The sequence below is a fragment of the Amblyomma maculatum genome, chromosome 10 (assembly GCF_055883805.1).
Source record: "Amblyomma maculatum isolate TAMU_Amacu chromosome 10, ASM5588380v1, whole genome shotgun sequence".
Classification (NCBI taxonomy): Eukaryota; Metazoa; Arthropoda; class Arachnida; order Ixodida; family Ixodidae; genus Amblyomma; species Amblyomma maculatum.
Window position 1 is genome coordinate 174,311,449 of NC_139353.1, and position 27,105 is coordinate 174,338,553.

Here is a 27,105-nt window from a genome sequence, read left to right on the forward strand (position 1 = left end):
GGGTCGGAGTCCGAAACAAAACACACACTTAGAGCACACAAAGTAGTTCTCACAGAGGAAGGCGCACGTAGACACACCACGCTCTAGGACTGCGTGGCCGCCATCTTAGGTTTGAAAAACATAACGCACAACAAAATGAACAGTCGCGTACACCCCCAACTTCGATTCTTCTGGGGGTCACATTGCCAGGGAAAAAAGAATATACGGATATACAACGGAGCTCTATACTTTGGATGTAGTAGGGGTGACTGAGTGGGGAACGTACGGCACAGGCAGCACGTACTCTTCGGCTCGAGCATGGAGAGACCTGGAGCTATCACAGGGAAGCTATACTGTTCCTAGGCAACGTGCACGCACGCGTTCTTGCGCGCCCGACCGATGGCCACGTATACAGGTCCCGTGAACATATGGGGTTTACAAAACAACAATTCCGTGTGTGTATAAATACAACGTGGGCAAATTAATGAATGCCGCCTATTCTGTGGCAGTCGTCGAGCGAGTACTTCGGTCGCAAAAACCTCTGCCAGTAATCGGCAACAGAATAACAGGGAATGCATTCTAAATTATTTTAACAGAGATTTTGTCATCGCTGCCTGTCGCCAAGGTTACGGAGACACTACTACCGCTTATTGTACTTATCAAATTAGGCAAACAATGTTTTATGAGCCTACAGGTGCAAATCAAGTTCACAACGTATACGCAATAATCGGCAATAATAAAACACTAGAGAGCACTAACACGCAAATAAAAACCAATGAAATACATTTACCCATACTTGCATTCTTAATATCGCAAATATAAATCTATCATTTGCAAGTGGCTTTTTTTTATGAGGAATGAAAATGTTAAGCTGTCCGTAAATTTATAAACGGGAGGACAGAAATGGGCCGCCAAATTATAGGCCAATTTAATACTTTCTGAGTTTTCGTAGGGACAAAAAAAGTAACTTTTCGAGAATATTTGAGATTCTCCCAAATCGTAGGGTAATAGCTAAACCTCATTTTGGTTTCACTATGTATAGTTGTGTACAACAGCTTTATTATCTATGAAAGGAAATATATCCAGTAATATTAATGAGAATATGTTCTCAGGTGAGCCTTTTCCTTGATCTTAGTATGACAGTTGGCTGCTGAAATCATAACGTGTTTCTTTAAAAATAGAGGTACATAGAATCTGAGGTAACCCATTCAGACTGCTTGAAGACTGCATCAAGTCAGTCGGTGTGCATACACAATAAGCTTTCATCACTTTTAGGCCTGTAACTGCGGTGTCCCTCGTGGACCCGTTTTATTTAATGCATACATAACTGATATCGTATTTACAGATTCATGCTTTGATTTTGTAATATGAGCAGACGAATGTCCAGGACTCCTTTCAGAAAGTAAACTTTGCGACGTAATAGGGAAACGCAGCCACAAAATCACAAAATGTTCTACGTAGGCAATGATGAAAAAATTGAACATAAATCTTTAGAAACCAAAGCTATAACAATTCGTGCAAGAAATAAACCATTAGCTGCAAATTGGACGCTAAAAGTCTAAGACCAACAAGCAGGAATAGTTGCAGAGCACACAGGTATTGTACTATACTATAATCTGACTGGGATACGCACGTTGACCACCCCTTTAAAAAACACTCCTCTGTCTGCCTGACCTGCGCCAATTTCGTGCAACTCTGACTTTAAAATGGAAGCTGGGAAATTTGTTATGTTATTTCTTTGCACTTTAAAAGGAACCCTCAAATGCTACTTGCGGTAATAGTCTCATGCAACAAATCCACAGAGGTAACCTCTCTGAGTGTTCATGCCAAATTTGAAGTCTTTCCTTCGAATAAATAATTTGCAAATTATTTCTAAGAATTATTCCTGGTGACCGCTCTCAACCGAATGGGGGAGATATCTCCGCACGCCTTCCTTTCACTGACGTCAGTGTGGCTGCTGGGCTCGTCCGCTCATTACACAATCCCAAGTTATGCGGGCAGAACAAGGCGTGGCGGGCCCTGTTGCGTCTTGTTTTGATCTCGTTTTGTTGCGCTTCAGTGCGTGTTGAGGAGGAAGCGGACGCGCATTAGTTCCGATCGCTCATATGTTCAGGGCTAATAAAGCTGTATTCACCAAGCGAGGTGTCCCCAAGGGGGCTCGATAGGATAGCGAGAAAAACTGTCCGCATCTTGATGAAGCCGCCCGACTTGTACACCATGTTATACGAGTATTCTTGAAGGCGCAGTGGCGAGCGACCAAGAAGGCCGGAGGAATCTCTCAGGGATGACAACCAACAAAGCACGTGATGGTACAGCTGAGAAAGAACGGTCGAATAAGTATGATAAGAATTTAGCGACAGCCCATACAAAGGCGAGAGATTCGCGCTCAGTAATCGAATAATTGCGCTAGGCTTTAGGGAGAAGACGCCTGGCATAAGCGATGACGCAGACGTCGCTATGGGGGAGTTGGGGAAGCACTGTAGCGATCCTATATCCGCAGGCGTCGGTTCGAACTTGATTGGAAGGTTTGCGATTGAAACGATATCCTGAGGCACCGTCGGGTAGAACATCAGACGGCCGGTGCGGAGGTTTATTGTGCGCAGGTTGACGTCGGGGTCAACGGTCGCACCTCCACCAATATATTATGTGAGGACTTGATGTATTTACAGTCTATTTATAACATATCCGCAACTGGCACAGCAGTGAGCGGCACCACCGAAAAAGTCCCACTTCGTCGTCATCTCCTTGCCCTTTCCGCGAGGCAAGGGAGGACAACACCATCTTCATCTTCTTGTAATAATAGTTTTGCACTGTAGAAAGGATATATTCCTAGTGCGCGTTTTACAACTTTATTAAACAGCCTGTCATGGGCAATTTATCGACTGCAGTTCACTGCGGGCAACAGCGACTAAAGCAAAAAAAAAAGATACAGTTCAGATGCTGTGAAAGAAGTTTGAATATCAGCCGATTTTAATAAAACTATATCCTCTAAGCACGCCTTCAAAGCACATAACATTATCCCAGTTGATAACTTATACAACTTTAAGATTTTGCAAAGAATGTATTTTTTTTTTTTCGCTTCACGTTTCTCAGTTCAATTCCACTCTCGCGTTATGGATACCCGTCGTACTCATATTACCAGATGTTCCAATATATAGAGTTTAGCACGTTTGCTGCAGTATTTATAAACAACAAATGCTTTCCTACAAAGTGCCCAATATTTCAAGCATCCATAAAAACAGAAAACAGATATAATAAAACTATGTTTCAGGAATATTTTCTTAAAAGTGATTTAATAATTTTGCTCTTCATTGTTAATCCGCATCTGGTTGTGTTAATGTTTCTACTAAAGATATGCACGGCAATATTTTGTTTGCTTGCAATTTAGGCGGAAGACCCGTAGGATTTTTTCGTAATATATGTGTTGACTGTACGTGTAATCTATTGATATGCACATTTCCTTACTGCTCCTGTGCTATTGTATGCGCGTGTCTCCTGGATGCAAGTTTGACAATCTGGGCATGCACTGTAACTTCGAAGACCATAGCGAATCTGTGCTCGACTCCCAGATCAGAACACTTCAAAAGACCAAGACGGGCACTGCTCTCCTTACGAAAGTCGGTTATACCTTTGAAGATAACAAGTGTGAAACCACAAATATAGCACCAGACATCAGGGACACTTTCAGGGTCAGACCACTGGCCAGAAATATGGACCCTATCAATCATAACGGCAGAAGGAATGCCAGAGCCAAAACCCTTGACAAACAACTGAACACAAAACATTTTGTGATGCACGTTGACGCAGCGAGGTACAAAGGCAGAGAAGCGACCGCAGCCGCGGTCACTGACTCACGAGGCAAGCTCATATACGGAACAAGTATACGAACCAAACGCATCCACACAGCGGAAGAGGTGGCAATAGCCCTAGCAATCTCGGAAGCAAACCGAAGACAACACAGTTACTAGATAGTCTCGGACTCGCAAGCTGCCTGTCGAGCCTTCTAAAACAACAAAATAATCGCATAGCAAACAAGTTCCTAGCCGGCAGGCCAGAAGGAACGGACCCATGTAGGCAACACTCAATTGTTTGGGTCCCCGCCGCTGGGGTGGAGGGTAACATTAGAGTAGATACCGTCGTCCGAGGATTCACTAGCCGGGCGGCAGAGTCATTGGTGGAGCCTTTCACAACGCCAGATACATACGAGGAAACAATACGAGCGTGTAGGGACAGGCGTAGAATGTACGCACTTCTACATGACACACTAAGTCGAGAACAAGCCACCACCATTAGGCACCTATAAACAAACGCATATCCAAACAGAGCCCTGTATCACAAGATATGGCCAACACTATACAAAATCGAATGTGCCTGGTGCGGATACACTGCAAAACTATACCACACAACATGGGGATGTAGGGCAAACCCCATAATGCATAAAATAGATAGCCCTAGTCCTGAGCAGTGGGAGGACTTTCTAGCTGACTCGGACGAACAGCATCAGCTCGTGCTGGTGCAGCGGGCCAGTGCCGCTGCTGAGGCCAACGGACTCCTGGACAGAATACTGCCGACTACTGCTCATTCCTCACCCACTACCCCTAAACACAATTTTCCCCAATAAAGTTTATCAATCAATCAATCAATCCTGGATGCAGTCAAGCTGCATAGGCAGGGTTTCGCTTGGAATTCCTCCAGTTTTATTTTAAAAAAATATACCTGTTGATTGATAGAAAACCTATTTGGCACTATTTTTGATAACGTGCAACATCTGTGAAAAATTATTCCTTTCCTTAAATTTAGGCCATGGACTGCTAATTCGAGATATCCTGTTGTCGATTTATCCTGGAAAGTGTGATGAATTTTTCTTCAGCCGTTTTTGGACATATGATGACGAGGTATCCTGATGGGTACGATGTTATTCCGGAGGGCGTTGAGTGAGGACGAAGACAACTCACACATGGGCAGTGCAGGGACACACGAAGTCTTGTCTTCCACGTAATTGGATCTATGACAATGTCGGGGTCACAGAGCTCTTGGTGTGCGAAAATGCGTGTGCTTACGTTTTCTGCCTAAGCATCGTCGTGCTATTTAGACGGCTCCTCGCGGAGACTTTTAGTGAGCAGTCCTCCCTGGAATCTTTGCGATAAGGCTATAACCACAATGATGTGGAATTCCTGAAAACACGGGTTTCTCAAGCAAGGCGGCCAGAGAGATCTTTCATATGGCGATCCAGCAAACGATCTTGTGATTGTTTATGAATTTGAGGGTTGGATGGCTGCGTATACGGTTGCGGATTCGAGACTGAAAGAAGCCTCGTGATAAGCTCACGGATAGAAAAGCCAGCGGCTGGAGTCCCGAATAAGGACTCCTCCAACACATCTCTTATATCTCAATGAAGGCTGAAGTCTGTCAGTGAATAGCTGACCGGGCAGGTACAATGGGATTTTGAAGTTACTCAGACGTTTTCTAGAAACTCTTTTCTCGTTAGCTAGCAAATCGGTTCGGCTTTTGAAACGGGCCTCTTAGCGTAGATGATCACTTTCTCGTGCTCTCCTGGTTTTTACGGTCCCAGAAACGTAACCGAGGCTGCATTCGTCCGTATGAATTGGGAATTTATGTAGATGTGCTTCAGGATAACTGGGGAACGCAAATAACGCTACAATCTCCTGAATGAATGTTTGCTTGCGGAACTGGGTGATATTCCAAATAATTCCCAACGACGTGGCCAAAACAGTTAGACAAAGCAACAGTGTTGGATGTTTAGTGCGAGTCCGATAGAGTTTATTGCGTTCAGTATTGTCTTTGTCCTACGCAGCTGTCCACCGTCATTCCTCGTGTTCACAATCACGTTGTTCAAGTAAGGAAACTATATTTGCCATCTCATGCCTCCTAGCACGACGTTTGTGTAGTCAATGGTACTCGAGAAATGAAATAGATTCAGCCTGATCTCGTATAAACCATCCGTCGTAATAAATTTGGTCTCTTCACAACAGAGTGCCTTTCAATAAAACGAAATAGTGGATATCATGTAAACTACTGCTCTGTTTTGGTTTCTCTTTAGCCGAGTTCATTCCAAAGGTTAAACACAATTTCCAATTTACAATAATAGTCGACTAACCTCTTCCTCGTTCTTAGTGCGGAGCTAAATTCTTGGCAACAAATTGGCGCTTAATTTTTGTTGAAACTTAATCGCTGCGCTTCATTGCTTCGTGTTTGGAGTCCTCCAGTGATTGCGAAACAGCACGGTAATGCATCTGGCAGCATATTGGAGAGATCTTTATGCACTTGGCAGAGATCAGGCTAATTACAGCAAAGTTTTCAGAGTAAGGTCGTAGCCACTGGCAATACATGCGTATATTGCCCTCAACATTTTAAATAATACTCAAGCCGTTGTTGTGCGGTGAAACTTTCCTGAAATGTTAATTCATATGACGCATATTATATTAAAATAGCAGGACTTATTTAAATAAGCTTCATCGATTTAGAAGTTTACAGCTGAAGAACCAAATCCAGAGATTTCAGTGCAGGATTAGAACGGCATACTTCCCTTCATATGTGTATAACACCAATATTTGCTGATTTGAATATTTGGCTGTTTGTGTAGAACTTTCTTGCTATCAGCTTATTGCTGATTTATGTCCTTTCTGAATCTTATCTCTGAAATTTGGGACACTTATTTTCGGCAAGGTGTTTGACATTGGGCAGTGTGCGGCTGTAGCTCAATATTCAAGGGTGTTACCACCTCGGCGTAATGTAATGTAGCGATGTGCTTCCTGTGATGGCTCACCGGCATCAGCATCTATCTCGAGACCACGTGGCCACGGCCGCGAAAGAGCTTGCAGCAGCAGCATTTTTAGATGATGGCATACAAAAACTCTATGTGTTATCTATGTTAGGTAACGTTAAAGAACAGGGAAGAGAAATTCAGCTAAACCGGTTAAATTCGTATTCTAATGTTAATAAACCACTTACTGGGAAAACATAGCTTTTTGATATAAAGAGACCAAGTAAGCAAGCACAGAGGCGCCAAAGACAGAAGGTTGAGCATTTTACATCAATACAGCTTTCTACGATTTTCGACGCATATTCAAGAGACTGCTTTGAATTGTTGTTAACTTAAAAATGGAGGCAGCATGTTGGATTTACTCGAATATTGAGGGCTTTGATATATTCTAGTGAAAGGTCTTAGCACACGTTTATCGAATTAAATGCCTGTTTCACGGTATGTAAGACGCCAACGATAGGATAATGTGCTAGACTTTCTGTTGTTTACTCAGTATTATATTTCGAGAGTTCTCTTTTTTTTGCATAAAATGACAAGTTCTCCTAGACATTCTTGCAGACTCAAGTAGGGAGGATTTTATAGTAGATGCGATAAACTAGTGATTTCAAAATCAACAGATGTCTTATTGAGCAAATAATACTTGGGTACCTTTATGATTGTAGGAGCCAGTGATAAGACATTTGTGGTTAGCAAAGAGGACCGGGTATACCCATCCATTAGGAAGGAGATGCTCCCAAGAGTAACCTGTAAAATAAGTACATTTCAGGGATCATGCGCCGTTTTCCACTTTACAGTTGTATGGCGTTTCAATAAATACAGCTGCAAGCTTATCGGTATGTTTAAGCGTTTAGAACTAGTGGCAAACATAATGAAGATTTGCTTCACCTCAAGTAGGCGACGGATCTGTGACATCTAATGTGTTCATCATGGAGCAATAACAGATTTCTTTGCCAACAAAGCCTTGCAGCAACGCGCTTGGCTAGCACCGGCCACGTGCCCAGGAGAGCGATGCAGCACCGGCACGAGCGGTACAGAGGGACATCCGCCTGGGTCACATGGTGCGCTGCAGCTCCTTCAACTCTGCAATAAGCTAAGGTGCGGTCGCACTTCTCGGCGATCTCCCCGTGTGGTGACCAGGATCTGTAAAACACTGAAACATATTCACGCAAGTGTAGCAAGCATGTTTTGAAAATATATTGACACGTGCATTAGAGATAGAATAAGAAGGAGCGCAATCGGAAGAAGTAGACGACGTTGAAGTGTAGGCCCGTTCCTTGTGCCCTCGGTCTGTGGTTCAGCTCTCGGTGCCCTCGCTCAGCGGCTACAGTAGTCCTTCTGTGTAACAACTTTTACACATCTGCTGGAGCCCTGCTGGGTATGCTTCCCGAAGTGCGTAGCATGCGAGATAAAAACACGGATCTAATACCGGTCCATCAGTGCCCAAGCCGACGCCTCCGTGGACATTCACCAGATTTCGCACCTTTTGCCACCCAAACGAGGACAACGCAGCCTCGAGTGTCGGTCCCATCGGAAATGGCTTCGGATAGTAGGTCCCAGGCGCCCATCCTCTACCTCTCTCCGCGAACACCGCCATCTTTTCACTGCGATGTGTACGAGAATGCGGAAGACTGGCTGAACATCTTTGAGCGGGTCACCCACTACAACGGCTGGAGCGACGACTGTGAGCTCCATACGCTTGAGGACTCCTCTAGGACATGGTTCGAAAACCACGAGAACAATCTCGTCACCTGGAGGACATTTCGCCGAAATCTCATATCTACATTCCCCAACGCAGTCCGCCGGGAGAAAGCGAAAGCTGCGCTTCATTCCCGCAACCTGTGAACAAACTAAAGCATCCACATGTTTCTGGTGGACATTGCCCGCCTCTTCAAGCGTTCCGACCCCTGGCGAAGGAGCCGAAAGTTCGCTACTTCATACATGGGGTCAAGCAGGAGCTTTTTGTCGGTCTTGTACGGAGTCCACCGCTACTGTTGCCGAATTCCTCCCTCAGGGGACCACCATGGGGACAATGCTCTTGCAACGAGACTAGCAATACCATTCAGATGAGAGCACACCTAGACCCGCTGTTTCTTAGATGTCACTTTGGAGTGATGTGGCCGTTTTACGTGACCTAATCAGGTCGATCATCAGGGAAGAACTACAAGCCCAACAGCTGCCTTCCAGCGCGCCTTCTCTTACATCGCTCTCGGAAGTCGCCCAGGACGAAGTGCGCCTAGCAGCGCTGCTACAACTCTCTGACGGTCCTAGCCAGACTGAATTTAGACCTACCTGTGCATATGTCCTCTGCCAGGCGCCAGTCATTGCCTATGACGTCAATATCGCGACTCAAGCAGTGCAGAAGTCTAGTTTTGCTCGCGTGCCTGCTCGACCACCCTATCAGTGGTCACGGAAATGTGAAGTGTGACGTGCACCCGATCGGCGGCCCCTCTGCTACCACTGCGATGAGGCGGGTCATCTTTACAGGGCCTGCCCACACCGCCGAGTGCTCCTGCGTGGCTTCGCGCCCGATGATCCTTGCCCACGAAACGGCGAACAACCATTCGAAATCGAAGCTCACCTGTCGGCCCGTCCGAGACCTGGGACATACGGCCGCTATGACTCTAGATAGCCGTCTTTTTGGCGTTTCTGTTCCCGAAGCCCTCGCCGAGACGTCATCTATCCTGAGCGGCGTTCTCCCAGTCTATGTCCGGAAAATAAATTCCAGCGGTTTCCGGAGGCAAGGCAGCTGCTATTGGGAAAACTAAAGATCCTCCGCCGCCGATATGCCTAACGCTGATTTTTGTCTCAGGGGCAGGGTAGCGACTACATCCGACGCTCTACCTCTGATTTGTGTGTGACAATTGATGGTACTGACGCTATCGCTTTACTGAATACTGCTGCAGATTAATCAGTGATGAACCACGCCCTCGCTCAGGACATGAGCAAATTTTTGACAGCATGGTTGGGCATTAGCATTCCCACGTCTGGAGGTCACCTATTTAGCTCGGCCGGAAGGTGCACATCCCGAATCGGTATCCGCTGTTTAGTCTCTGTCGGTGTATTCGTCGTTTTGCGCGCGTGTTCGAGAGATTCGATGCTGGGCCTTGACTCTCTGCAGGCAAACGGTACAGTGATCGACCTAGACGAGGTGCAAGTCACGACTTTGACAAAGCAAGCCATGCTGCACGGTGACACAGAAGATCCAGGAGTCAAAGCTCCGTGTATTGTCGAAGACAACGCAATAATGTACCCACGTTCCAGTGTGCTGGTGTTAGTGAGAAACGATGGTTTCACGACTATCAAGGTATTGCGAACAGTCACCCTTTGCTGTTGCACAAGAAGGGAGTGGCTATCGCGAGCGGTATTGTCGAACTCAATGAAGGCTGTTTGACAGTTTCCTGACGAACTTCAGCACTGAAATTAGGCACCTGTCCGAGGGAGCGGCTGTCGCCTTCCTCAGCGCCATAGATGGGCTGCCGAATCTGTGCCCCGTGAAGATGAATCGTCGTGACGATGCCGCACCAGGTAACACCCTTCAGAAGGTTAAAATCAACCCGGAGTTGTCAACTCATCAGAAGAGCCTTCTGTCGTCTCTGCTACTTGATTTTGAAGATTGCTTCGCGACGAGCTCCAAGGTCGGACGAACGCCGGTAGCCAAGCATCGCATCGCCACAGATTCGGCCACGCCATCAGTTTGTTAGCGTTCCTACCGTGTTTCGCCTAAAGAGCGGCAGGCTATTAGAACGCAAGTCGACGAAATGCTTGCAGATGATATTATACAGCCGTCAACAAATCCGTGGGCGTCAGCGGTCGTGCTGGTGAAAAAAAAAGACACGTTCGATTCGGCGTTAATTACAGGAAACTGAATAATGTTACTAAAAAGGACGCATACCCACTCCCCAGAATCGAAGATGCGCTTTAGCGACCTCTTGGCGCCAGGTTCTTCTATTCCTTAGATCTAAAAGCGGATATTGGAAGATCGAGGTGGACGACGGAAACCACTAGAAAACTGCTTTCGTGACACCCAGTGGTCTGTAAGAATATAAGGTGCTCCCGTTTGGGCTTTGCTCCGTGCTGGGCACGTTTCAACGCGTGATGAACACCGTTTTATCTGGTCTTGAAGTGGCAGCGTGCCTTGTGTACCTGGACGACGTGGACATCTTTTCGTCTAGTTTTTACCAACACTTGCAAGATAGCGCATTGTCCTTCAAGCTCTGCAGTCTGCGCAAATATCAAGAAAGAGAACTGTCATTTCGCCTTCGAGGTAGTACGCTTCTTAGGACATGTTATCAGCGCATAAAGTGTTCTCCCTAATCCCGACAAGACTTCCTCCATCTCCAGTTTCCCACGCCCAAATGACAAGAAGGCCTTCCGACGCGTTTTGGGCTTGTGCTCGTATTACATGCCGCTTTGTGAAATATTTTTTCTCGCGTAACTGAGCCATTGGCCGCTTTGACTCGAGATGACTGCCTTGCGTCGAACTAAATTTGATTAGAATGCGAACAGATATCCACACTGACGCCAGCAATGTCGGCCTCGGAGCGGTCCTCATACAGTGGCAGGATGGTGCAGAATGAGTCATCGCTTACTCGAGCCGTACACTTTCTCGATCAGAAAGGAACAATTGGAAGAACAGAAAAAGAATGTCTTGCCATCATCTGGGCTCTGAATAAGTTCCGAATATACATCTACAGGCCACCGTTCGTGTTGTCAGGGATAATCACTCGCTATGCTGGCTACCCAGCATTAAAGAACCTCCTGAGCGGTTGGCCAGATGGAGCCTTCTATCAAAGGAGTACGACTTGACAGTCGTCTATAAGTCGAGCCGGCAGCACCAAGATGCCGACTGTTTATCGCGAGCGCCCGTGCAACCGGCTACGCTAGACATCACCGATGATTCATCTATTCTTTGTGCCATTAGCGTCTCAAGTATGGCAAGGGTGAAGGAACGGGCTAGTTGGTAAATCATCTTGCAAAGCGAAACACCGCACTTCAAAACACAGACACAGAAAGGGAACAACAACACAGCGCTGTGCTGTTGTCCCCTTTCTGTGTCTGTGTTTTGAAGTGCGCTGTTTTGCTTTTCAAGTATGGCGCAGCTTCAACAAACTGACTCTAAGTTGTCGCCCCTCATTGAGTACTTGGAGGGTGTTAATACTAGTGTACCTCATGTGTTTCGCCGTGGGCTGCGCTCCTTCACTCTGTGGCGTGGAGTACTCTGCAAGCGCAACTTTGACAGCACCAGGGAGACGTTTCTGCTCGTCGTGCCATTCCAGTTACGGTCCGTTATTGTGAGCATTTGTCATGATGAACCATCCGCCAGCCACTTGGGGGTCAGGGGCCCCTTGGAAAAGATTCGACTGATATATTATATGCCCAATTACCTACCATCAGTGCGCAAGTAAGTGGCAACATGCCGCAATTGCCAACAGTGCAAATCTCCTCCTCTGAAACCAGCTGGCTTTTCTGCAGCCCATAGCACCACCAATGACCCATTTTCAGGAACTTTTCATAGACCGCCTCGGCCCTTTTCCGAAGTCGTCCGCTGGAAAAAGGGTAGATTGTGGGCGGGACGAATTTCTTGACATGGTACGCTGAAACCGCGTCATTTGCAAGCGGTACTGCTGCTGAAGCCGCCAAATTCTTTATCCACATAGTCTTGCGTCATGGTGCCCCTGCAGCTAGTTACCGAATGTGGAGCTGCATTTATGACCCGCTTCACTCAGGGTACACTGAAGCTCACGCACACCAGCCATAGACGTACAACAGCATGGCACTCATAGACAAATGGCTACAATAGAACGCCTCAACAGGACCTTGCATGACATGCTTTCCATGTATGTTGATGTGGAGCTGAAAACATGACAGCAAATTTTTCCATACGCAACGTTCACGTATAATATCGTGCATCAAGAAACGACGCGGTTCAATTCATTAGAATTAGTATGCGGTCGCCAGGTTACCACCCTCTGAATGCTATGCTACCCGAAGACGCCCTTACAGTGGGACTGAACTTGACGCCGACATCGGCACTTATATTCAGCGCGCGGAAGTAGAGCGGCAAATGAACAATGACGTATCAACCATGGGCAGCAGATCGATGCTGACTGCTACAACCTTGAAAGCCCCCACGTTACCTACAACCCAGGCGACTATGAGTGAATCTGGACACCCGTTCGTCACCGCTGGCTGTCCGAAAAGTTACTGCGCCGCTAATCCGACCCTTATCTTGTTGTCCGCCGCATTAGCTACGTAACATATGAAGTTTCACCAGCCACGCCAGCTATTTCATCGCACAACAGCAAGCGCAGTGACGTTGTGCATGTGGTGCGAATGAAGCCATACTAGGAGTGACCCTTCGACTGGCTTTCAGGGTGCATGTAGTCTTTGCCGTGGTGTCAGAATCATGGTGTAACTCTTTAACGCTTTTTCTCGCCTTTCTTCTGGGTACGACTTTCCTGCGCCGGCCGCTCGATACAACCCGGTATTCAAGCCCAGGACTCACCCCACAGGTAGCCCTGTACATCAGAGCAGTCGCCGACAGCAAGGCCTTCCGCAAGAGTGCAGTCCTCTCTCTGACCACAAATTAACAAGAAACATTGTTGTAAGCGCGATGAATCTACCTGTATCGACAACCCCGGTCCTTCTCCACCAATAGCGAGATAAACCGCGTTTCCACGGCTTGCCCCATAAGGACGATGAAGACTGGCTGAAGCAGTTCGGCCGGGTGGCTGTCTTTTACGCCTAGAACACTGACTGAAAACTGCGTCATGTCTACTTCGCGCAAGAAAAAAGCGGAGCTGCTTTTATTGGCCAATTACAACACCCGAATGAAAGTGTGACGGTCTACATGGCAGAGATGGAGCGACTCTTTGGACGTGCAGACCCGACCATGTCGGAAGTTAAGAAAGTGCCCCTTTTGATGAAGGGCGTTAAAGAGCAGTTATTTGCCGGCCTAGTGCGAAGTCCACCAACAACAGTAGGCGAATTCATCAGGGAAGCGACCACCATCGACAAGGCACTTGACATGTCTGCCCGGAAATATCAGCGTACAGTGTATCCATGATCGCCGCTAATGCAGGTGAAGACATACAATTTTCGACGGAATCGTTGCGTGATACGTTCCGGGCGATAGGCCGTGAAATGGTGGCTAAATACCTGCCGATTCCACCACAGCCACATATCGCAATAGTGTCTGACATTATTCGTGAAGAAGTACAACATTCGCTGCGTGTGCCCGCTCCCGTCGCAGTGCCCGCACCCGTCGCAGCTACACCGCCGCCCCATACCTTGAATTACGCTGCCGTCACCAGCCACTACCTGCCGCCTTCGACGCCATCCTACGAACCATGCGCACCGGTAACCCGTGGGTCTTCCGGACCAAACGTACGCTGCCGAGGCTTTCGAAGGACTGATGTCTGGAGAAAACCCAAAAGTCAACCGTTGTGCTATCATTGCTGGAAAGCTGGACACATGTGTCGCCGCTGTCCCTACAGGGAACTCGGCCTACGTGTGTTTCCTCTTGATGCCCGTTGTTCGTTGCCTGGACAGCGGCCAGCGAAAATGCAGAATACCTTTCGCATGCCGACCCAGGCCCAAGCTGCTTCCGATCACCGTACAGCTCTCTGGGGCGCCAGGAGCAATCCCATTTTCGCTGTAGACAAACTAGATGCAGCAGTCTTTGGAGGTGCGGCGTCTCAAGTACGAAAATTCCAAATTCCTCCACAGACGCACCACAGTTCATTGCACACGGACACCAGCAGAACCGACGCCTAAACAACCCGCCCATTCTCAGCGTAACCACGACGCCAATCTCTGAATCACCACTCCTTCAGAGCATCAAAGCCGAGACCGGACGCCTCAAACTGCCGCTGCACGACACCACAGACTGTCGACCTACAGATCCCCGTCGATGGCACAGACGCCATTGTTGTGCTCGGCACTGGCACCGATTATTCAGTTCTGATTTGACAGTTCGCAGCAGCTCACAGAACGGTCACAATAGCATAGGATGGCCAACAAACACACACTGCGGGAGGCCATATAATTATGCCCACGGAGTGTATACGTCAAGGATCACTGTACAATGGAAACCTTTCTGACGACGTTAATCATGTTGGCGCAATGTTTCCGTGATGTCATCCTCGGCATGAACTTACTAACGGAGAACCGGGCAATGATCGATTTGCAGAATCATGCAGTAAGATTTTCAATTGAGAATGTCAACGAAACCAATGGCATGCTCACCGCTGCGCTTCACATAATCGATGACCATGTGAGTGTGCCCTCACATTCTAGCACTATGGTATCCGTAGTTCCCTCCCAATGCAAAGCACAGAAGGTATCGTCGAAACGACACAGAAACGGCTTATATAAAAGAGGTATAGCAGTTGCCAGGGCAGTTTTTTTCTTTGACAATGGCAAAATTGATGTTCTTCTCACTAAATTAAGCAATCGACATCAACATCTGAAGAACGCAACATCTGTAGCCTATCTCGATGCCATAACTGACACTAGTTCTGCCCGCAGTTTAACTGGCGCTTCAGCAACATAATTTTACGACAACACTGAACCGCTGTACGACGTAAACATGGAATTTACCTCCAAAGTATCATGAAAACCTTTGCAACCTGTTCAGTCACTACTTTGATTTTTTTTTGCCAGATCTTCACGCGTTCTTCGAACGCAACCTTGTAAAGCATCGCGTCGTTACATACGAAGCTGTTCGACCACTCTGCCAGTCGTCTTATCTAGTTTCCGCAAACGAACGTACTACCATCAGAGTCCAAGACAAAGAAGTGCTCGATAATATTGTCATTCAATCTTCCCAGAGCACTTGAGCTGCACCTGTGATAGCTGTAAAGAGAAAAAACGGCACACTCCGTTCCTGCATATGCTATCGTCGATTGAACAACGTTAGGAAAAAATATGTTTATTCCTTGCCCAGAATAAATGACGCTTTAGACCATCTGTTCAGCACAAGGTACTTCTCCTTCATGGACTTCAAATCTGGATACTGACAGATAGAGGCTGATGAGAGGTACCGCGAGAATACCGCTTTCATTACACACGACGGTGCATAGAAATTCCAAGTCATGCCCTTCGGCGTTTGCTCCGCGCCCGCAACCTTTCAGCGGCTCATGGATAGCGCTCTTGCAGATCTGAAGTTGACGATTTATCTTGTATACATGGACGACGTAAATGCATTATCCCCTATTATGAGGAGCAGCTTCATCGCTTAGACGCAGTGCAAGAAGCCATCCAATCGTCGGGCCTCACTCTGAAGGCCGAAAATGTCATTTCAGTTACGAAGAGCCGAAGTTTTTAGGCTATGCCGTGAACCAGGCTGGAGTTCTGCCGGATCCTGAAAAACTGTTGCCATAGCCAATTTACTGATACCACGGGACTAGACACAAGTGCGAAGCTTTCTTGAATTATGTGCATATTACCGGCGTTTCGTGAAAAACTTCTCCAAAATAGCCGCGCTCCTTACACTTCTTACTAAGGCTGATATGCCGTTCACGTAGAGAGAACAGCAAATGCAAGCAATTCAAGAGCTTCATATTCGTCTGTACTCACCTACAGTTCTAGCACATTTCGATGAAACTGTCGACACTGACCAGCACATCGATACAAGCGATGTCCTTTATATAGTACAGACAACAGCGTGCGATCGCCTACGCTAGTCGGCCTTTGTCTAATAACGACGCAAACTATGTCACTGAGAAGGAATGCCTCACCATCGTGTATTCTATTTCGAAGTTCCGACCATACCTACCCAGGTAGCACAAAGTGGGCTCTGAAGGGTGGGCCCTGGTGGGCCCGATGTAAGCAATGCAGGACAGCCCCGGTGGGCTTAATGTAAGTGCTGCAAAGGGGCCGACGTAGGCCCGAAGGGGGCTGTCGACAAAGCCCCATTGGGCCCCACTAGGGGCCGATGCAGGCAGCCCTTGCGGGGCTGCCCACATTTTTCCCGCATTGTTAAAAGGGCACATCCCGCCAACTCCCCGCGATGGTCCTATTTTGGACGATTTGGGCAGCCGCTTCGGAGGAACATTTTTTTTATTTCAGTTAGCCCCTCAGATAATGACATAGGACCAATGCTGGTTCTATAGCGCTAGCCGCACTTGGGCTTGCCCACATTATTTTCATAGGGGTCCGACGTAGGAAATTGATGGAAAGCCCTAGTCCAAGTTTTCCCAATCAAAATTTATGCACATAATTAAGTAATTAATTTATACATGTCTGCACTTTCTAAACAGCCACAATATTAAATTTTACAATAATTCATAACATTCATCTAGCCGAAGTGACGTCATGTACATCTTGCTCAGACTGCGGAGATGTGTGTTCTGAACAGTAATATTGTGCTGCGAGTTGCAGGCTGTCCAAAGCAACCACATAAGAGGCAACAGTTAGCAATCAGTTTGTTTTAGTATTTGTAGCGCAATTTGCATGAGCGCGAGAACTAAAGCTATGTAAATTTCTAATCGGCTAAACATTGTCGCAACTGTTATACAAATTATCTATAATAGTAATTTAAGGCAACATCTAATGCAAATAAACGTTGGAAACAATTATTACGCAATTGCATGCACGCCTTCTAGCCCCATTACGGCCGATGTGGGACCTACAGCGGTTTTGTGTGGGCAGCCCCAATTGGGCTGGGTGTTGGTTTTGAACCTAAAGCCCACTTGTTGTTGCACGTGCCTTCAAATTCTCCACAAGGGACCAATTTTGGTATCATGCGGGCCCTCCCGCCTTCCAGCCCCATTACGGCCCATGTGGGATATAAAGCAGTTTTATGTGGGCAGCCCCAATTGGGCTGGACCTTGTTTTTGAACCTAGAGCCCACCTGCTGTTGCACGGGCCTTCAAAGTCCACAAAGGACCGATTTTGGTACCATGCGGGCACGCCCGCCTTCCAGCCCCATTACAGCCTATGTGGGACCTAAAGCGGTTTAGCTAAGGCTGCCTCATTTGGGCTTCACGAGGGCTTGCCCAAATTGAGCCCTTATTCATATTTCACCTGCCCTCAAGTAACCTACAAGGAGCCGATTTGGGCAGCATGTGGGTATGTCCGTTTTCTTGCCCCACTACGGCCGATGTTGGTCCCACAAAGATTTAATGGGGGCAGCCTCACTTCGGATTTATGAGGGCTTTCCCATAAAAAGCCCACATTTAGGTTGGATTGCCCTCAAATATCCGGCAAGGGACCCTTGTGGTCTGGATGCAGGAATGTGCTCTGCATTAGCCCAAGAAACGCCGCTATGGGACCCATGCAGGAGGAGCAGGGGCAAGCCCAAATGGGGCTTGCCCACTTTTGCCCCATGGGGTACCGATGCAGGTTTTATGATGGTTGCCCCAGCCCCACTTGCCTACATCGGACCTACTGGGGCCCCACATTCTGTGCTACCTGGGTATACGGCAGACCCTTCGATGTGGTGACCGACCATCACCCGCTTTGTTAGCTGACAACCATCAAATGCTCTTCTGCACATCTAGCAAGCTAGAGCCTGCAACTTCAAAAGTATGACATCACTGTAACCTACAAGTCAGGTCGTAAGCATTTTCATGCGCATTGCCTGTCTCGTGTTCCTGTGTAGCCAGCTTCGGACGCAAGTGGTGGTGACGGCGCATTTCTGAATGCAATTAGTTCAGCCAACTTTGCCGATAATCAACGGAACGATCCCGAGCTTCGCCAGGTAATCGACTTTCTTCAAGGTGCCGGCAGCATCATCTCTAAAATGCTTTGTCGCAATTTGTTCTCTCTGTGTTTTCGTGACGGTGTTCTTGTCAAGAAAAAGTTTACTGCCAACTGTCGCCAATACCTACTTGTTGTACCAGCAAGCTTACGGGACAAAATTTTTCAAGCCTACCACGACGAACCCCAATCCGGCCACCTCGAAGTCACTCAGACGCTGTCCAAAATTAAAGCACGGTATTACTGGCCTCGTTTGTCAAGAGATGTGACACGTTATGTTCGAACTTGCCGTGACTGCCAGCGCCGAAAGGTTCTGCCTCTAAAGGCTGCCGGTCTTTTGAAGCCCGTTACACCAGCGTTCAGACCATTCCAGCTAATAGGGATGGACTTGCTTGGACCATTCCTTACTTCCACCTGTGGGAACAGGTGCCATATAGTAGCTACTCACTACCTGACCCGCTACGCGAAACCCGCTGCTCTTCCTTGTGCTGCCGTCTTTGAAGTTGCGAAATTTTTCGTTCTTCATATTTTCCCGAGACATGACCAGCACCATTTTCTGGAGCGCTCATGATGCATAATCTTATTCTTAGTGGCACCCACGATTGCCGGACAACTGCTTACCATCTTCAAACAATTGACCTGACGGAACGTCGGAACCAGACAATTGGCGACATGTCGATGTATGTGGACGTCTATCACAAGACGTGGGAAGAAGTATTACCTTACTTAACATTTACTACTCATGAGGTATTAGGTTTCGAGTAGCCTTCAGGTGGTCGCTCGCTGCTTATGTAAAGTTTTGTCTGGAGGGCGCAATATTGTCCTTTCTAACTTGAAATGGTCACTAATATAGTGAAACAAATTAGTAACTGCCGGGTGCATGCTAGGCTGACGAATCCTTGAGCTTTGATGTGTTTCCTTCTTTACCAGCGTTCCCCGAGTGAGCTATGCACATATCAATTGAATATTCCTGCCTAAACGTTGGTCCCACCCAATGTATTGATTGCTGCGTAACAAAGTCTACCCCTTGTATAATTTCGTATGGCAAAAATAGAGTCGGTAAGTATAGCAGTAGCTTAGTGGGTGCAACAGCGCGAAGACACGAAGCACAGAAGAAGAGAGGCACAACATACCAGCGCTGACTCGCAATTAACATTTTATTAAGAAAAAAGCAGATTCTTATACAAAATTTGTCATGTTCTTTCTAGATAGGGTTTCTGAAGTGGCCAATGAAGGAAAAAGATATCTCTTGAATTGGCCTGAACAAAGGAAGCATTCTTTGTAACATCATGTGACATATATTTTGTATAAAAATCCGCTTTCTATCTAATAAATGTTAGTAGCGAGTCCGCGCTCCGTCTGAAGTACTTCTCTTCTTGTGTGCTTCGTGTCTTCACGCTGTTGCACCCACTATGCGATCGTACCAACTCGCCCGACGGTCCATCCTATTTAGATAGCAGTAGCTTCGGTGCAATCACGGCAATGGCGATAGTTGTCTCTTCTCCGCTTCCGAGAATTTCGTTTTAGTAGTACCGAAAATTACCACAAACGACCACAATCATCTTAATGATCCTTTACAGCTTAATACGTAGCGGCTAGCTTGTTGGTTCATCATACTGAGCACTACGCTCTGTAATCATCAGTATGATTGTATACTTCTGTATATATGCATGTAACTCTTACATTATGAAGTAGCTTTGTTGCGGTCAATACAAGCTATCTCTCTCATAATGTAAGCGAAAAAATACAATACATTTCAACACATTTAGCATTATTGATATATTTTTGCAGAACAAGATAGAGCCGCCCGTAAAGTCTTCATGGTTGTGCAAGAGAAGGTTTGAAATTAAGTAATTCAATGAGCAGTGCGAAAAAAAACTTTGAGGCAGAAGCTTCAGAGGCAACAAATTATCATACTTGGTAAAAGAAGAGCTTATTATAAATAAGAAGAGACATCAATTTCGTTTTGCATTATAAATGGTTTAAAACAGTTTTTTGTTCACATAGATATACGAAATAAAGAGATTGTCGACAGCCCAGTGGTTGAAAGACTACTTTTCGATGTTCTGTTGGCTGCAGTCAGGGAAAGAAATAATCATCTGATTGAGATCAGTGATAACATGGTGGGCTTCCTGCGACTTTGTGAGCATAATATTTGATAAATATAGCTTGCATGTTCCGTAGAGCATAAGTGGTAACTTTTCAAATAAGCCCGCAATGTCACTGCTAAAATTCGTCAAGAACACGAAAGATTGAAATATTCCCAATGGATACAGCGAATAACATAGAAATGCAAACCTGAGGAAAATAGAAAGAAATATAAATCTTAACGGGAAACACTACCAACAATAACTCAATGCAAACAAGTACTACATAGCTAGTAGACTGCATCGACAAACAGGTAATACTGCTCTCCTAGATTGATGCCAACCGTCTCATGAAACATTTTTTTATCTCTGGCTTTTGGAGTCGGCAACGTTGAAGTTAATAAAACGGCGCGATTCTAACATAGTTAAGTAGGTTGCGCGAAAGCCTTAGCTCGTTTGGCGGTGTTGTGGTTTAACGGGAGGTATTCGTTTCCGGTATCACTACGACCTCCCGTAATTTTGTCATCAAGGAGAAAGATTTGATGTTGGGAAAGGTTGAGGGTCGCCGGAGTAGGGGTAGGCAACGAACGCGTTGGTTAGATGGCATCCTCGAGGCACTGCAGATGAAGTTATGTGATGTTAGGAAGATAGTGAGAGACCGGAAAGCGTGGCGTGACATGGTCCATAGGGTCACGAAGAGTCGGACACGACTGAACGACTGAACTGAACTGAACTAAACTGTGCCCTCACGGGTTTTGTTTCCTAGTCGTAGGACCAGCCACCCGGGAAATTATTGATGCAATGTAAATAAGGCTGAGTAACTAAGCCCTTCCGGGCTAAACTCTGGATTGGCTGAATATATGTCTTCGGACGATGTATATATGTCAATAAAAGTTTGATATTATTCCTCCCAACATTGCAAAAAATTGTCATTGAAATCTTGAAAAAAAAAACAAAGGTTGAATACACTGGGACAAAACCTGCTTACGTCTGTGTTGAGAAAGGTTTTTCGTGGCGCCAGATCTTTCTGACACGGTCCTACAGCGTTTAAGGTGAGGTTAAAACGGTTTTTTAAATTTATAAAATTCGGTACCTCTACAGAATGAGCTTTATGAACCATTTGTGTTAACTGTTTCTGAATTCGGTCAATAAGAAAATGTGAAATCGCTTGTTAAAAACGCGTCACGAGCCCGCCCTCCTCGCTGCTGGGAGCAGCGGGGGCTGGGCGCCGAAGCTTGGTAACAGGCGGATGGGGCGTCAATCGCGCAATGCAGGCGGGCCGGCTACGCCGGTCGCGAGTTTGTCACGCTTGATCCGGTCATATCCGCGTCTTTACTGATCGACAGATCAGTGCAATCTGCTACTAGTGCCGCTTGGTTTCCTCACTTCGATTACTGTGTACCCCTTGAAGGAACCGCGTGTTAAGATTACACAAGATCAACCAGCGGATACGCAGCTGTTGTAGAGTGTCGTGAAGGAACCACTGGCTATCAGCACAGTTTTTCTTTGTGAGAACAAAAATGGTTGAGACTACATGGCGCTTTATAGTTTCCCAGAGAATAAGAAACTTTCATCGCAGTGGGTCTATTACATGAAAAGAAAAAAAAAATGGCTTTGCAATCAGCTGCGTTTTGCATCAATAATTTTCCTCCTGATGACAATAATTGAATTTTGACAGCGATTTCGGCCACTTAGGATCCCAATTAATATCAGCGGAACTGAATCCTGGCGCGTTCTCTGATTGTGCCCGCACCTAATTAAGCTAAAACCATTGTTGCACGGCTGGCTTCACCTTCGTGACACTTTACCAAGGGTACCGAACTTAAAACACGATTGGCGGCTCACTCTTACAAAGCTTGCCGCCGTTCTCTGCTACGTCATCAATTACCAATTAGGAACAGCAATCGAAATGCATGATCGGTAGAACGAAGCTGCATTTGCAATAGTCCTTTATAACGCAGTTTCTGTATTGTGGTGCGGCTCGCGCGGTAACTGCGCGCTCAAGCATCGTTCGAAGGCAGCACTGCCCTCATATGCCGCACCAGCCACGCCTTCTGCAAGCTGTACGTGGATCCCCTGCACTTGCCTCGATAAAGCGTGCTCAGATTTATTGTTGTCTATATGATGAGCCCTTGGTTAACGAAGTGTAAAAACTTAACCCGTATTGAGGATTGCTGACCTGTACCGATATGCTGGTAGTAGTGATAACATTGAAGCAAGTTTCTTGTCACTACTGTATACCGGCAGTCGCCGCGGGGATTTGCGGTTCATCCGATCTTCTTGTATACATTAGCTTCCCTGCTATGACAGCACCGTATTTAATATCATCATATCATTTTTAAACAAAGTGTATACAGTAGGTAGTTCTATGCGTAGCCCGTTTACTATAGAACTGCTTAATCCCCAGTCGTTGTCTGCTGTTGCGGCAATCGCGAAATATTATATATCGGTCTATCGACGACCAGGGAGTACGCTCGGTCAGAGCGACCGCCTACTGCGTTTGCTGTCGGCACCCTTCAGGTAAGTTCGCTTGATATGGGGCTGTAGGTTCTGCGAACCTTTGGTTTCATGCTGCGGCTGAAGTCGGTTGGGCATTATTGGAGTGTTGCATATAACTGGCATCATCCTAACACTCATTTTTCAGCCGTCTTTATCATCGGACACAGTCCCTCAAGACTGGAAAGTGGGCAAGATCGTTCCAGTTCCTAAGAAGGGCTCAGGTAACACTTTTCGCCCCATGTCTCGCACAAGCGTATGTTCTAAAATCATGGAACACGTTATTTACTGTCATGTCATCAACTTTCTAACATCCATGAAAATGTTCTATCACAATCAGCACGGTTTTCAGAAAGGCCTTTCTTGTGACACGCAATTTGCATTGTTTGTAAACGACATTAGGTCCAACTCAGACCTTAATATTCCGAATGATGCACTCTTCTTAGATTTCGAAAAAGCGTTTGATAAGGTTCCCCCCAAGCGACTATTACTAAAACTGCCAAGAATTAACTTAAATGCATCTGTATTTAATTGGATCGAAGATTTTCTTACTAACCGCTCCCAGTTTGTTTTCGCTAACGATTACTCTTCCAGTTTTCTTTCCGGTGTACCCAAAGGTACAATACTTGGTCCTCTTCTTTTCCTTATTATTATTGACCTACCCTGCTCTATCTCTTCTAATATCCGCCTTTTTGCCGATGACTGTGACATTTACCGTCCCATACATAACCCTACTGATAATTTGGCTCTTCAGGCCGATCTGGCAAAAGTCGAGGAATGGTGTCGAAATTGGTTAATGACACTAAATGTTAACAAAACGGCTCTACTTACCTTCCACAGACGCCAACGCTATTCTTCGTACAACTACTTGCTAAACGGAACTTCTATCTCCTCGGTATCTTTTTTGAAATATTTAGGTGTCAATTTCTAGTGATCTTACAAGGGATTCTCACGTTACATCCGTTACTAACAATGCTAACCGCACACTTGGCGGCTTTCTTCGGCATGACCTAGCTCAGGCACCTTCTTCTGTTAAACATCTAGCTTATGTAGCTCTTGTAAGGCCGAAATTGGAGTACGCATGTGCATTGTGGAACCCGCATCTTCAAAACTTGATATCTATCATTGAATTAACACAAAACCGTGCAGCTAGATTTATCTTCTCTGACTATTATCGTAATACTAGCGCCACTAATCTAATGCCGGTCTCCATGCTTGCAAACACGCCGTAAAATATCTAGACTGTTTATTTCATAAATTTTATCATGCCTTATCATCTAGCATAGCAGTCATCATGCCAATTGATCAAACATCCAGTCGCATCAGCCACACCTTGGCCGTTAATCCGCCACATGCCCGAACGACCACGCACCTTAACTCATTTTTTGTAAGGACAGCCATCGACTGGAACGATCTTCCCGCTAACATCGTCGTTCACTCTAACCCAAGCCATTTCAGAACCGCCACTGAAAAATATTTTTGTTAATCTCGACAATACTGTCAAGCGTGCCCCACATGTAAAACCCCGTTCTCCTGGGATCTTTGAGGTATTGGAAATAAATCAATAAAGAATGAAAAAACGCGCTGAGGACTCGGATTTCTTCATATATAATACCTTTTTTTTATGGCTACTCAAACGGGCAGACTGAAAATGACTCTATATTCCTATTGATAATGAGGATTTTGTGGTCTATCCTCACATTATAGTGTCATACTTCATGAAATGGTAAAATACTGAAGCGGAAAAACATTCTTCTGTGTTTGGGTGTTTATCTGCATTTGCTTTGCTTCAGATAGCTTTCTTGTGAAGCATTACCAGGTTTTCCAATTTGAATTTCGTTGTATCGCCCACGTCAAGAATTAATAATCGAAATGAGGCAGGCCAGCATATTGTATAATAAAACGCATGAATGGAGGGTAAAAGGACCGAAGTTTTATAAATATACAAGCATATTTTGAAAGGCGGCATAAGCCCACGCGGTCGTCTCAAAACTTTTGTTTGGTGAAATATCATCGAAATATTTTGAGAGTGTCCACAATTTCGATGCATAAATTACTTATACTTAACCTAAAATTTGTATTTATCACCCCATTTCGTGCATAAAAAATTAAGGCTTTTGATTCTTCTTTATTATTGTTACTGTTTATTTATATATAGGGCTGAGTTTCCCACATGCATTAAAGGTGGTGGTAGAGTCACAGAAATGTGTGGAGTGCAACTATATGCAAGAAGTGACATAAACTGCGTGCATAAGGGTTCTTTGTTATCCATAAGTGAAAATGAGAGTCATTAGCCGGTGAAAGCCCAGCTTTTTGTAAAATGACCTTTCGTATATGCGAAGTTCCTGGACATGCTTGTCCATATTAGATGCCGGACAGTGGTGTCGCAAGCGGGTTCTTCGCAGTGTGGGCATTTGTCGGGAACTGGAATAGTAGTACTTTGCCACTGGTGTCGAACGGCGGGCGTAAGAGCCACTCCGACTCTCAGCGGTCTCAGAGATACCTCATCCACCCTTGTTAGATTGGGGGGAAGGCGGTATGTACACGCGGGTGTTAGATCCCGTGTACACTGCCTGAGGGATCCTGATGATGTCAAATTGGTCAGGCGGGGATCCGGTGGCAAGGAATCATGAATAGAATGCGACACATCTGCTGCATGAGGAAGCACGTCTGCTGCTATGGTATTCAAATTTGTGTTGTCTGGAACCCAGTGAATGATTATAGTCACTGGGTAACGGTGACAAGCAGCATGTATAGTCTGTGCGACACTAAGAGTGCCATGGACTTTCTTTAAATGCTTTAGGGCTTCTTTAGAATGAGTCATTATGTGTACTTGTTTAAACGTAGGGTTGGCAGGTAACGCTTCTATGGCGTTTAAGATAGCTTGTAGTTCGAAGGCAAGAGTTGATTTAGTATCGCTAAGGTAAGCTCAAGCGGTGTTCAGGTGCCGGTGGGTTGAGCTTATAAAAACAACTGAACCACCTGTTAGGGTTACGGCTGCATCTGTTTAAATATGACAGTCATCATGTGTTTTGCAAGAAGTTATCGGGAATGATGATGAGAGCTGCGCCTTGTTGGTGGGTAAAGGCTTATTAGAAGTAAGGTGTTAGTAATCCTATGAAGGTGGCTGGTTCTCTAATTCACGACGAAGGGAAGCTTTTCTTGCTCTTTTTGTCTGTATTTGGGCAGTTTATTCGGCCAACGTGTTAAGGTGGGCGTACTCCTGGTGTAGACGGATAGGAGTTGATCGAGGCAGTACCGTAATGACTCGCATGGCCTCGTGGTTGAGTGCCTCGAGTGTGGACCATTGTCATTTTGTCACTTTTTAAAACTGTGCCTGGTATAGAACCCGCGTTTTTTTTTTTCTCATTGTTACTGGGGAATACGACAACGTAGAAGTGGTGTGCTTTCGAAGCCGACGAAGACTGGGGAACACGTGAGCGACGAAGCGGTGTTCTCGAAGACGACGCTGGCATTATAAATTCTTGACTGCATTTGAAGTCTCTGCGCCAAGCTCCACCCGTCGCCTGTCTCAGTAAATACTTCCCCGTGACATTTTTGATGGAGGTCGACGGTTAGAGCCAACCACACGCTGGATCTCCGCCGCGCCATCACCTCGGATTTATCCCGATTATACTGACGCGGCTTCATCGACGTCTGTGATGCCAACTACCGTTTTTGTCCAACCCTGCACATTCTACGGTACAGATCGGGTAGATGTCGATGAATGGCTATCACTTTATGGGCATTTAAGTCAGCACAAGAGGCGGGATGCCAAGCTAATGGTGGTCAATGTGATTTTCTTGCTTACTGGAGCCACACGCGTGTGGTTCGATATTCACGAAGAGCTTCGCTACTGGGATCTTAGCACACAAAATCTTGGAGACCTGCTCCGAAACATCTTGGTTTCCAAGAAGGAACTTTACGCTCACGTCCCAAGATATGTGCCGAAACGCACATTACCTATATCAAACACGTTTTGGCGCCGCCGTAAGGATGATATGGACATGACTAAAGTTTATGAGGTGCGGCACATTCTCAAAGCCATTACCGACG

At 46.1% G+C, this 27,105-nt stretch overlaps 1 protein-coding gene across 4 annotated transcripts in view; it reads right to left on the reverse strand.

Moving 5' to 3' along the window:
• The window catches only part of LOC146177965 (uncharacterized), a 122,271-nt gene that overhangs the window by 15,618 nt on the left and 79,548 nt on the right, over positions 1 to 27,105 (reverse strand). For 3 of the 4 annotated variants that reach the window (XM_084580680.1, XM_084580682.1, XR_014701120.1), the window contains one exon: positions 7,412 to 7,507. In XM_084580680.1, coding sequence (XP_084436806.1) covers positions 7,412 to 7,507 — 96 coding nt within the window. Of the gene's footprint in view, positions 1 to 7; positions 2,295 to 7,411; positions 7,508 to 27,105 lie in introns of those variants that run through there. The other variant, XM_084580681.1, reaches the window with a different exon arrangement.